Raw genomic sequence first — 14,533 nt, 5'->3', positions numbered from 1 at the left:
AAGGTTTAAATTTTAATTTTTTAAAATATGTAAGGTTTGTATTTAATTTACAGCAATTACAGTGAAGATAGAAGATTATTTTTTTCCATAAAATCACCATTTACTTCATTTAGTGAATATTAGGGTGAGTTTGATTTATTTACGTGTTATAGATTTCCATAAAAATAAACTTATTACAACAAATAACAATATTTATAAACCTAAAATTAAAATAACTGAAAAGTTTGTATAATTGTAAGGAAAGGTGATAATTTCTACAAAATCGTAAATACAATAAACAAACACAGTTATGACCAAGCGAACTTAGAAAAAATTAACTTAGGCATCACGATAATATTACACATAGAGATAACTTTAAATTCCTTTTTCATGAGGTTAAATTTAATTGAAATCACTCTTTTGGTATGGCCTGAAGACACACATTTTGATACATTACATTTTGATATATTGCTAATTTGTTTTTCATTTTGTTTTATGGGTTACATATCTATACGGATAAGTCTATATCTCTGTATTACAAATAAAGAATTTGAGATCAAGCTATGGTCGGAAAGATTGAATTACCTGACACAACAAAAACATGCACATTGAAAATCAAATACCTGTCTACACAAACTATAGGCCAATGTCTATAAATTACTAAAATGGTGATTTTATCAACTCTAAGAGAAGAACTCTAGGGTTTGCATTCATGACCAAGTCACCTTATCCTTATTTAAAACAATTCGACGGTTGCACAAGAAGAAATTCTTTCTGTCCCTATCCCAAATTAGGCTTCGTTTAAGGCTACTCCACTTTAGACATGCATCACTACTTCTTAATTTAAATGTCAACGCACCAACCACAGGTATCTGTTACAGTTTTCCCATTCAACAATGGCAGTTCAATATATTTTACTCAACACCATTCTTGGATTTCCCTAGCACCCTGATCTACTATCTTGAATTTCTCATAAGTACATGTGCTGACCCCTAATTCTATGGCAGCAGACATCTACTTTTAGGATCTACAGTCTAACCTGTGCTTACTAAAACTGTACCTGTGCCTGGGCCGGTTTTCGTTTGGGTTAATTATTTATATGTATAAGTCATGTTAATTCAGGGACATAAACTGGAATAAGTAACCAACTCAATTGTTGGTGATCATCATCTGCTAGCAAGGATAAAAAACTGAGTATTTTGTGTTAATGTATTAATGAAAGAGTGAGGAATAGCCATTTAAGTACTTGTCTAAATTACATTACTCAAACACCATGCGTCCCCTTAACCCATTGAGGAAGTATTTACTGAAGCATCAGCAGGACTGGTAGCAACAATTAAAATTGGGCAAAAAAGTAAGATTTTGGTTAAAACAAAATTCATTAAAGATGGTGCATTAATTTTGTTACCATTGTCTTTACAGCAAAATCTTCATTTCATATATTAAATATTATTTGTAACAATTATTAAGAAAGTTAACATTTTTACATGCATTTTATTATTTTTTAAAACAAACTTTTTTAGGTACTTTCTAACTAACTTTAACATACTTACTTAAAATATAAAAAGTTTTTTTACAGAAATAAAAAATGTTCATGCATATATCTAAAGTTTTAAAGCTTAAAAATAGTATTAAAGGAAAATATTATAAGTAATGTGTTTTATGATTTTGATGAAAATTTTACTCAACTTCTTGTTTAATACAAAATTCAGAGTTTTTTATCCATGTACACAAAATTACTTAACAAATAATAAAACATACTGTAAAATAATCCAAATAATCTTCATCTTAACGTTCAGGTTTTTATCCTTGCACAAACCGTTAAATTGATAGAATCACACAGTTTTTTTTATTCCATTTCGATTAAAACTCGCAACTAAACAAAAACAGAAACACCTAACCTCACATGTAGTATCTGCCAATCGAAAACAATGACAAAGCACTCGAACAAACAGGTCATCAATTACAAATCGATACTGTTGATCAGTGCTGCCAGTTACAAAACGAAATGAACTGCACTTTCCTTTTAGTAAAAGAACCAGTGAAGACCATAGCAACAACACTTAGCGGATATTTTCAGAATTAAGAACAGCCCATAACATTAAAGAATGGCTAAACATAGTCTACGTAACCAACTTTGAGCTCGGTATTTATCCCAGACCACTCAGTGCTCGAAAATCTTCCCCAAAGGGTTATATTTCCTGTCATGGAACACACTTCCCCTCAAATTTCTACTTTCCCAAGAGACTTAGCATCCCACCAAATCTGATTCAGGAGTAGAATGACCGCACCTGGTAGACATGGTGTTGAGAGCTGTTGTTGCCGGCCAGGAACACCGAGGGTATCCAGAGACTGATCAGCGCAGGACTGCACAGGTCTTCGTCATCAGACTCCAGCAGAGGTCCTCGCAAGCTCTCCAGCTCTGCCCGAAGACGCTTGATGGTGGCGTCCTTGTTCTGGAGGCTGCGCTGCAGTCGGTCATTGAGTTCCATCAGTTCACCGTGCATCTCTGCCACCTGCCGACAATAGGGCGATTAGATCTACATGCTGCGAAACCATTTTCAATGCTGGTGGATGTTTTACTATTTTAACACTTTGTACTCTGGGCTCTTAATACATGTTTCGGCGTGGCTCCCTGGGGGTTTTATGATGATTTAAAAAAATTCTGTGTTATTACAGTAATTATGTTATAAACTCATACTATATATCTTTTTAAAGATAGAGATACATACTCTTTTTAAATGTATACAAATATAAAGTTTATTTTCAAAATAAAATTATTACATAATATTGAATGTTATGTAAAAAATACAAAAACAGTTTTTGCTACATAGCTTGTTAGTTCAGGTAGTTCGCCTTAGTGTGGTAATTTTTAAAGCACAATGTTCTGAATCAAATACAGGATCTCGCACATTTTCGTTTAGATCGTTCATAAAATCAATATTTGGTCCCAGGCATGTATCAAAATTATCGTAATTTTCCGACTCAGAGTTAAACAAAAGATCGCGAATTGCATCACTTTTGATTTCATCACCCATATTATTTAAACTTGAAAATAATAAATAAAGAATATAAAAGAAAATCAACGGAAAGTCGAGAAGAAAGAACAAAGCGAGTGTAAATACAAAACAAAACACACGGATAACCTCACATTGCTTACATCTGCCTTTACTTCATTCAGTAAAAAACTAAAGTTCTGATTTTTTTCAAACAGTTAAATTCACATTTAGAATACATTATAATAACATTTGCTTCAGTATTTGTCAGCAAGATTTGTAAGACATCACTAAGACTCACAATACACAACATGAAATACTACAAAGCAAACTGACAGAACCGACGATCAGCCGCGGCGCTTATGATCAGCTGTCTAGACTCGCTTGTAATACGACGATAAATATACGTATTTCATTACTAAAACGTGACCCAGGGATCTCAAAACCAACAAATACGAACTTAGACAACCAATGAACATAATCAAAATGTTTGAATCCAAAAATAAGATGACTGAGCTAAATAATACAATTAAATAACACGACCCGAGCTATAGTCGGGCGCTGGTAGCAGGCGCTGCCGACGCGGCCCGACCTATACTCGAGCTCAGGGTACAAAGTGTTAACCATATGCACTTGAAGGCAGTAATTGTAATTATAATTTGTCCTTGGAGCTGTACTGGCCAAGATATAATACGTCTATAGCTCGTAAGGCCAGCACCACTGGCCACTAAACATAGCAGTTATTGTCTAATATTCTCTTTGTTTTATAATGAAAAGTGAGTGCTGAAACCTATCGAGCAGCTTTATTTTAAAGTAATTTTTAAGTAAAGCGGTAAATTTTAAATTAGCCTATAATTATTCCTCTCTAATGTAAAATAGTGTAAATATCTTCTCTTCTAAGTGTAAATAAGACAAATGACCCATATTAAGTGATAGAAACCAAGAAAATGTTACTAGAAGACATGTGCTAACTATTCTTGACTTACACATAGGTGTGTATTTTTAAAAGTTTTATTCAATCAAAAAATTGAAAGACTGAGAAAAATGTAAAATAGTTAATGTCCGAGTATAACATAACTGTAAAAGCCTACTTTATATTATTTTATTACATATCTTTGTTAACAATATACGTATTTAAGTTAAATTTCCCAAATGTGTTAATCTTTGTATTCAAAGATTAACACAAAGATATTTTTGATTTCATCTTTAACCATTTTTAATTACTATGCAAATAACACGGAGGAAATTGAAAAATAATTCCAATCTGAGGATGCAAACAACAAATATGGCCACTGAGCTGTCAATGAAAGTAGCGCGGCCATCTGTACGAGTTGCGAGGACAAACTACGGCAAAACTAATGTGAGCTGTCTGCAACCTTGGTGTGGCCAGTGCTGTTGGTTTTTCGAGCACAAAGGGTTAACCCATTGTTTGCACAGCCTGTCCTTCAGTTTACATTGCATAAAAATGATGGAAAACAAAATTTCCCAAGCAGAGGCAAATTTATTATTGTACGACTATTATTGTTGATTAGCTAGTAGTGGTACATGGAAAATTTTAGGCAGTTAACCAATTTTGATTTTATATAATATAAATGGCTTGAAATTCATATAATCTATGTGTATGCTCATGTAGGAAGCACGTCTATTCAGGGGCGACAGCTGATCAGCATTACAGAAATTACTAATCGCTAAACCGTGTTTTGTCGCACCTTGTGTACCTAAATTACCAAATCTTTGTTTTGCAAAGAATATTTTGATTGCAGTTCATATTTCCAATATTTATTTATGTTCATGTATCATGTATAAATTGAAATTTCTCAAAGCGTTTATTGAAAATGTTTTGAAAGAAAGTAGTACCGGTAGTGAACAAAGTGAAGTGGATTAGATGGCATAATAATTGACGATCATGAAATGTCTCATAGAATGAATGATAAAACTTTAGCAAAATTTACAATAAAACAAATTACTGAAGAACTATTAAAAATTGTGTAAATATATATATGGTTATAAAAAATATAAATATATAAAATATATACATGGTTATTTAAAAACGCATATGTACAGATACGGCCAAATACAATATAATTGAATCGTAAAAAGTAAGGGCTCTGTGGTGTAATGGTAGCACATTCACCCGGCAAGTAAGAGATCCGGGTTCGAGTCCCGGCGGAGCAAGTACTTTTTTGTGATTCAATGTTTATTGAAATTAAATTAGGCTATTTTTTTTTTTAAGAGAGATTTTTATAGAGCTCCATCTTTATTCACTAATAAGAATTATAAGAATTAACAATAGTAAGTTCATTATTATGAACCATAATGTTTTATTTACAGAATTTTACAGAGTTTGGTTCCCAGTGTCTAATGAATAGGGTAATTTTTTCAGAGCTCATCTTCGCTTGTGACTTAGAGGTTTAACAAGTAATATAAATATTACAACTAAAAATGAAACTAATTTCTATTCAGATCTCAGTTTACCTGAACCAACTTCTTCTCGTAAAGGTCTGCCTCTTCATTGTGTCCCTCTTGCTGTTTCAACATCTGCACCGCACCCACATATTTCCGAAGTTGATGCTTTAATAGCTCATTCTCTCTACAAAAACATACACGTAATTAAGCCAAACACGGGAAAATAAGGAACGGTAAGATCAGGTATTTTTATATTTCTTTGTATTACTACAATTATTTTTTAATTTCGTTATAATTAGATTTTTCTAAAATTCTCTCTTATAATATGTAATAAATTACAGGAATGTTTACAGGAAATTATTAACTAATTACTATTATAAAAATTATTTTATTTTATTTAAATTGAAAATTAATACCCAAATAAAGTGTAAAATGTAATAAAAATTAGCAATATTGATTAATATTTTCTTGACTTCTTCGGTCATTCAAACTCCAGACAATTTAAACTGGCAAAGTGTTGTGATTGAAGAGAAGAAACGACAACGGAGTAAACCGATACAGGAGTACTGAAGGACCCAACGGAATGTAACAAGAGGTGGTGCACAAACTGACTCACTGTCCTTTGGCAGATTCCAAAAGCCAAAAGGGTTCTTCCTCGGACCTTGAGGAACCTATGTACCATATTTAAAGTCTCTAGGATCTACCTATCAAGAATCATCACACAAGAAGGCAGATGGACAGACAGACTGCTTTTTGACTCCAAATATTCAATTGCGTACTTCCATTTTCAAGTCCCTACGCAATTTCTATTAAGAGTTATTGCACAGATAGATGGAGAACAACACAATTTCAACAAGACCGTTAGGTCCTTCGTACTGGTTGGCAAACTATTCTTGCCTGATAACACCAAGAAGTCGATTCAATTTTATCATCTTTCCTCATTCAGAAAAATAATTTTATCGAACAAATGTTCACTGGAATAACTTGGTCATGTAAATAATTGTAGGATTACTTAAATGTTTAGTGCTTAACAAATGCCTTTTGAAGTTTCAGACATACGATTTGTACGTTAATTTAATTCCTTAAATTATAATAAATTTGGTGACTACCTGTCAAGAGCCTGTTTCCGGACTTCTAAAGTCTGCAGGTCCTGCTGATGCTGCCGACTTGTCAGTTTCAGTTGAGCCTTCAGTGCCTGGTTCGTCTCCTTCAGCGCTTCCATGTCCTTCTGTAGCCGTGCCACCTTGGAGTCCAACGCCACTTCGATCCCTACACAACACAAAACACCACTCATTCGTGGTCGTCTCTTTGGTCGAATTCAGAGATATTCTCAACTAAATTCTGAAATTATACTAAACAGATTCTTCCCGAAACTGAATTGAGCAAGAAAGTTCAATAGATACTTGATGCTATGTAAAATGCCTGGTTTTATATTTATCTTCCCTCCCCATAAAAGAAGACCAAAACCAAATATTGCAGCTAGAAGACTATTGATTTTATTGTTATAATTTTTTTGAAGATTTTCTACCCAATATCCATATTATTGATAAAGAATAAATGCTTTCTACGAAATTTGTAAAGTTAACACAATTCATAGCCAATATAGATGACAAAAATTGCACAGATCACTTATATTTTGAAAAACTTATTTAAAAGTTAGGCCAATAAACTGATTTAACAGAGTATTGAAGGACGAGAAAGAATGAATAAAGTACCTCGCAAGACAGATCGACTTCTATTTGACTTTTAGGTTACAAAATCAATAGGATCTTTTTTTGCCCAAGAGGAACTTACATACTAAGTTTAAAGTATCTGGGACCTTTCTATCGAGAGTTATCGCACAGATGGACAGATATACGGACAACAACAAGAGTTCAATGCAGGCAATACTGAGAAAAATAATTTTAATGGCTAACTACAATTAGTATACATAAATTTATTTATAACTTAATATACTAAATATATTATTTTAATTTAAAAAGTGTGGTAGATGCAAAAGCAAGTAAACTAACAACGTCAAAGTCTTAAAAATATGCAGACATTTTGTTACAAAACAGTAAAAAAACAAGTGAAATTTAGATCCTTTTTAACCATTCACATTTCAAAACACCGGTCTGATCAATAAAAGAAGAAATAAAAGCTTTGAATTAATTATTAGAATGATTAACTTATTATATATGAGAGCGATTCAGAAAGAGTATCTATAATGCGTGGATGATGGCTGAGGGAGAGTAATTTTTCAAAAACTGTGGATCGGTATTAATAAGACATTGGCATAGAATTGTTTTTTTCTGTACTATAAGTGCAGGTAAAGATGGTCGCTTTAACCCTTTCCACATCAAATTTCCTCATCCCAGTTATCTTGTATTTTCATTATTTTCAGTGAAAATACTAGACGACTTATTTGGACTACTACAAATATTTTTCTTATAGATTTTGGTTAGACGTGTATTTATCACAAATAAATACATTAAACCACTAAATGTAGAACATTTTTTGGGCATAAAGTAAAAAAGGCAAAACTGTTTTTCTAAAAATTACACACGAATTTTTGTTTATAGTTTTACATAATTATGTAAGGTTTTTTTAAATTTTTGTGTGACATAGCAGTAAATTAACACATTCGCTGCTAACAAAAATATATTGAGAGCAAAAACTATACTAAATCAACACATCAATAAAAACAATATTGAAATAAAATAATACAAAGTACATAATGAATGGTCACCAAATGCACCATAAAGAATCTCACCAGAAGGTCCAGAACATGCTTCTACAGCCTCCACACTTCCTGCATCTGCATCCTGAAAAAAGTAGCAAGATCAAAAACACACATAACTGAAGAACAACATATTTAAATACAATTCCAAACAATCAACAATAATGAAACTAATAATTGCATAAGAATAATGCTAATCCTAATGCACATTTAAGACCTCATTTTTAGTTGTAGAATTTCGATAGATGTCTCATTTTTTTAATTTGTACACTTTTAAACGCTTTTTCAATTATTTTGACATTTTTATTCGTTATTCAGAAATTTGTTCAATATTTTGTACATTAACATTTAAATATTAAAAGTATACACTTTACAAAAAACTAAAACTTGTTTGGATGCATATTATTAAGATCTTAAAAATGAGACAATTGGAATAAATTGATATTTGAAATTGAATTGTGGGTATGAAGTATCCAATTTTTGTTTGTTATTTTTATGCCCTCATGAAGAATACAAGGGATATCCTTCCAATATGGTGAAGGTTAAGCTTCCTCCTCTCATATCCTTTAAAAGTTTCATGTTTTCCTGAACTAAATTAGCACTATTATAAAACTAATATATAATACTAACAGTTTGTACAGCACTAACCTCAGAGAAACTAGGAACTGATAAGGAATCTTCAGAAGTTTGCGTTTCTTCGGTTAAAGGAACTGGAATTAATTCTCCAATACTGCAATTACTAATTGGCCTTAAGCCTTTTCTGTGAAAAGAAATGTCATTTATGAGTAGCATATCAATTTAAAATCTCTTTAACAAATAAGTTGTAGAATAATATAATTAAATTTATTTTTATATTTCAAATTGAATCTAATAATATCTGCCATGTACACTGCTCACCAAAAGAACGCCAAGCAAATGTATTTTCAACAAAAAATTTAGCTTTCAGTTGAAATAATTTTGTAAGAGGATAAGTAACATGCAATAATTGATCATTAATTAATTGCAAAAATTTATTTATTATATTTAAGAGTCACATTGGCTCCGAGGTGAGGTCATTTTCATGAAATTTCACTATGACTAATGGCTTCATACAGAAGGTGATGATGTAGAACACAGCTGAGCATTGTATCTTTAATCCTTCCCACACCATTAACAGATATATTATAATGGTAGACTTTGACCAAAACGCCAAATACAGTTATATCCGATATTATGGATTATGTCTCTTGGAGAGTTTTTTAGTTCACAAAAGGCCTTCAAAATGCTCAGTGCACGCTCTGTGCTTATCACGGAGATCTTCACTCTGCAGTGGGGGGAGGGGAGCGCCCTTTGTTTAACGCCACCACCTGCTCGTCAGTTCTGTGTCTACTACAGAGCCATAACCAAACATATCTGTGGCGTGTATTACTGCTTTCTCGGTTGTCACGAGCGTGCGCGTCTACTACGTATCTCGTTATCATTCCTTATTGTGTGTTAGCGTTGTGATTAGAAAATACACTAATAATTAGTAGTGTATCAAACTTTTCAGTTTAATTATGTTTTACAATAACATTTTAATTTATTTAAAATTAGTTTTGTAAATAGTTTTTTTTATCAATAAATATGCAAATTTTAAGAAAAATGGCCTGTTTTATACTTTTGTTTGCTTTCACCTTTTATAGTTTAGTTATAATAAAAATTAGCTTTGAACTTAAAGAAAACTTTTTCACTTGTCTCGACGTTATAGGAAAATTAATGGATTTATTAGTGGCGTGCAAAAGTTCAAGTTGTCTACACAGGATGTGTCACAAGTCTCATTATAAACCTTAGGATATTGTTCTATGGATCAAGAAGTGCCAAAAACTAAATTGAAGCAATGGCCTATTTCTTTTTGTTTACCAACAGTCTGTCTGTGTGTGTTGATTTAAAAATTTATATTTTTGTAACTAACCAACCAACTACAAATCCAATTGAGAAAATCTAACAATATTAAAAAGAAAGTTTAGTCAAATTTGTCACTTAAATGTCAAAATAGTGGCTATTGCAAATATCTAAAAACAATAATAACCTCAGAAGAAATTGACAAAAATAATCTTGTAGAAAATTAATCAACAAGTTAACTTATTGCAAACTTAGTCCAATCAAATATCAAATTTCTTCACAATTAGATAACTGTTCAGTAATAGAACAAATAACAGGTAACAAATTATTTTGAATGTGTTAATTTATTTACCCTAACTTACTTACTTTACTTGATTTACTTAAGTAATTAATGTTCCTCAAATTTCAGATGATTAGATACATTCATATCTTGTTTCATTGGTCAAAGACATTCAACGTAGATTTAAATTGTAATACGAAAATATTTAGCGAATAAAAAATGTTTAAACCTTACATTTTGACAATTAGTATGAGCGGTCAAGAATTGTCAATAAAATGTACATGACTTTACAATTAGATTAGATTAGCTAGGGATAGGCTAATACTGGCACTATTAAATTGTATATAGATGAATAAATAAATTTGGACTTTGTCTTTTATTATCTCAATGAGGTTTAAATCACCACAATCTTTCGGTTGAGTTAGCACTCTATTAGTTTCCACTTGAAATATTCTGTTTGGTCCCACAGTTATCAGAAGGAATGAATAAGTTTGAAACCCACAGAAAACAAATCCAAGAGACTTTATCTATGAGAGAAAGTTTCATCTGTCAAGATAGGAATTGTACTGACTTAAATATCTATCTTGTACACAAAAAATAATAATCTTTTTTTTGTAAAATTGTAGAAATTTGATTCAGATGCGATCTTTCTTCAGTAACTATATTAAAAAATTATCCTGTTTACAACACAGCACTGGGCCCCCTGGTTGGCCTGGTGGAAGAGATACTGATAACAGTACAGTCCACTATCAGCAGCAGCTTCTGATAACATAATGTGCTGTAACAGTCCTATAATTCCACCAACTTTCACTACATATTTGACAAAAATTTGTCTTATAATAAATAGGAAGTTCAATTTCATACTGGATATAAATTTATAATATGAAACATGGCAAAAAAAACTTTTCTACTAAGTAAAGAGAATCACAATCTATTATAAATGTCAAAACTATAAATTTAAATAAAACTAAAAATAATTTGACTATTTCAGTAAAATTTTATTAAACCTTATTTCATCCTCTGTGTATTTAAAAGGAGTTATCACTGATCAGAAATCCAGCTCAAATTAATTTTCACTTAAATGCTGGCCATTATTAGGTCACCTGAATGCCAAGATTGTCAGCTGTATTAACCACAGAAAAATATGTTCTATAGAAACATTACAATAATTGTCACAAAGCTAACTATTACTAGGATAACTTGACTATTTACTCACACTATCAACAGTGAAATCTTGGATAGGGATAATCTTTTCACAACTGAAGGTTAGAGTTCATTAATACAAGTCTATCATCTCTGATTAAAAACGTATCTTTAATAAATTTGAAACATATGAAGTGATTTGTTTGTTTGTTTTTTTAATCTTTCTAATGATAACATTTAGTGAAAATATTATGAAGGTCAAAATCATATTATAACGATTGCAGCCAAAATATTTACAAACATTGAGTAATTGATATGACACATATTTAAGACATAAAAACTGTGGTTTGGACAATTATTGACGTATAATTATGTAAAATATGGTTTTTTACCATCGTGTTAACACTTTCTATTTGGATGTCCCTGAATTTTCGATCCTTTTGTTAGTCCCTTGATAAACTAACTTTTGCTGAAGTTCACTAAAGATTTTCCTTTCTCTCATTCCACCAAAGCAAAAAAGTCCAGTTGAATTAATATGTTCCATTCAAAGACTAAAATGATATGCTCGGATTTTATAACCAAGAACATCGGCAGAACTTACTTATTGTCAGGGTCGGAACTGATGTCACATTCTCCGCTGATGTCAATGTCGCTTTGTCCTCCGTTGTCGTCCACCATAGGCTCTACACACTCCACTCCTATCACCACCACGCTCTGCATCAAAGACACATCAACGTATAAATATACATGGGTTACGTACAATGAAAATTAATACACTGTACTTGAATTTAAAATGAAGATTACCAAAATCTGTGGTAACAATAGTGGAAGAGGATACGGATAAACATAGTTCTCAATTGCAATTTTAACGTCTAACGTTCCAGAGCAACATTTTTGTACGGTTACTTTAAGGGCCAACAATATTTTACTGTCACAATTTCTAGTCAATTATCCACTATATAAACTGTTCTGTAACAGACTCTCAGTAATCAAATTCATTTAAAGCGAAGTTTATGCTTAAACAAGAGTGAAACCCCATTATAACATTTTCCTGACAACAAAGTAGGAAACTTTGTAAGCAAATTAGGGTTCTCATAGTTTTTCCCTCAAATTACTGTTTTTGGCATTTTAAAGATTACTTAGAGCCTTGGAGACACTGGAGGTCAGTAATGTGTCAAAAGCCAAATCCTTAATGCATCTTAATTGGAGAGTCAAATCCGAGAATCAATTGATAAGATTTGACAAGCTAATCTGCTTGGAATCACCGCATTACAGATTATTGCCTGATCTGCAGTACATAAAATACTGATCTCTGAAACATGTTTTTTTTTCATTCTCTGCGTTTGAATAACCTTAGAGAGATAATCTAATCAATAATTTATTTTAGTTTTTAATACAATACTTTGTTGTTCATAATTTCAATATTTATATTCACGCATCACTGTGAGTCAGCTGTGTTTATTTATGGATGAAACCTGATCAGCAGTATACAAATTACCATTTGCTAAAACACGTTTTTCTTGTACTTAGTGTATAAACCGTAGATAACCAAATTCACAAATAACAATAGTTTTAAAATAATATTTTACTTGCAAATTTTATTTTCTACTTACAAGTATTATAGTGAATCTGCTGCATCCATTTGCGGTTGACAGTTAATATACAGTTCATACATTATTGATTGCAAAAGCCATTTTTTGTTGCACTTTGTGCATGAAAACGTAGATAGTGAACCGAATTAAGGAGTTATATGTTTTGAAAACAACATTTTACTTTCAATTGTATCATTTATATTAATGTTTGCACATTGCGTTTATGCATGGATGTAAGCTACTGTATTAGTATTTTCTCTGTAAACACATATATGTATTTTTTTTACACCTTGCATTAGAGAAGTAGAAATAACACACTGGTGGCCGGGTGAGGTAGTGGTGGTTTAACTGATGCAATGCTGCCACCACCACAAACTTTGCTTCCAGTATCCAAAAAAATAAGCCGAAAACAGTGCAAGAGACATTTGCAAGGATAATACATTGTAAGTGATAAAAACGTATTCAAACACGTACTGGACCAAGTGAGAAAACACTACAAAGCAGGAAACCTTAACTAGACTATGTTTTTGGTGAAATGTAATATTAACATTATAAGCAAGAAAACATCATATGCAGGAAACGTTATAACAGGATTTCACTATAACTAAATCAATTTTTATGCATTCATGTTTTTTTAAAACCTTTCAATTTACCCAGCCCAACATTTTTCCAAATACGGGAATATAGACCCTTCATTTATCAGTACAATAAGTAAACAACTCAGCCACCTCGTGGGTATGCAACTTTACCTCTGTTGGGGAGGTGTTTTGAGTTGAAGAGGAAGACCTGCCAACATTGCCACTGAACTCTTCCAACCGTCCCGCGATGTCATCTTCATCAAAAGAGATGATGTTCCCAGCCACCCTCCTTCTCCGACTTTTACTTTTGTCTCCTGCAATCATTTAACGAATCATTTGACATTTTTCCATACGTGATATATTATTAAAAATGTATACAATACTCAATATTAGACCGATACCTAACTAATTATGCATTTTTCTACCTTCATTTATTCCGTTTAATGTCTCTGTTGTTATTGATTGAACTCATAATTTTAAATAATTCATTCATTAAAGTACAATAATTTGAGGTTAACTGGAAAGAAAACAAACTAAAGCTACAACATAGGTTGCAAGTGGACCAATATTCAATTTGGAATTATACCAAAGACAAGGATCTTCCTGTTAATCATTATTGAAAATTTAGTCATCAGCATTATGTTAATGTTAAAAATTTGAACCAAAACACAGCTGTTCGAATAACCAAAAGACATCAAGTTATCGACAGTAAAAAACAGCTGATAATCACCTGGCTACAGCAGTAGTCAATAAAATACCCTTAAATAGCCATGTTTGATGAACAGATGTGATTTAGACATAATTTTTTAGACAGACACCACAACTTCTAGCATAAGACTTACGGATCCAGTTTCAATAAACTAATATCTTTTTCTATATAAAAACTTAATTTTTCTAATGCAAAGAACTTTTTTGTTGAAATTAAAAGCCATTTTCTGATGCTATGCTTACTAGTTGGACAGTCTTACTCTATTCACATT

At 31.7% G+C, this 14,533-nt stretch overlaps 1 protein-coding gene across 1 annotated transcript in view; it reads right to left on the bottom strand.

Moving 5' to 3' along the window:
• Positions 1–14,533, bottom strand: part of LOC124367326 (sorting nexin-29) — a 30,306-nt gene that overhangs the window by 10,371 nt on the left and 5,402 nt on the right. The window contains exons 4-10 of the mRNA XM_046824059.1: positions 13,725–13,867; positions 11,985–12,097; positions 8,749–8,860; positions 8,134–8,185; positions 6,491–6,650; positions 5,451–5,565; positions 2,271–2,495 (exon numbers count right to left, since the gene is read on the bottom strand). Coding sequence (XP_046680015.1) covers positions 2,271–2,495; positions 5,451–5,565; positions 6,491–6,650; positions 8,134–8,185; positions 8,749–8,860; positions 11,985–12,097; positions 13,725–13,867 — 920 coding nt within the window. The remainder of the gene's footprint in view (positions 1–2,270; positions 2,496–5,450; positions 5,566–6,490; positions 6,651–8,133; positions 8,186–8,748; positions 8,861–11,984; positions 12,098–13,724; positions 13,868–14,533) is intronic.

The sequence above is a fragment of the Homalodisca vitripennis genome, chromosome 8, assembly GCF_021130785.1.
Source record: "Homalodisca vitripennis isolate AUS2020 chromosome 8, UT_GWSS_2.1, whole genome shotgun sequence".
Classification (NCBI taxonomy): Eukaryota; Metazoa; Arthropoda; class Insecta; order Hemiptera; family Cicadellidae; genus Homalodisca; species Homalodisca vitripennis.
The sequence above is the reverse complement of the archived record's forward strand: the minus strand, read 5'-3'. Positions and strand labels throughout refer to the sequence as shown.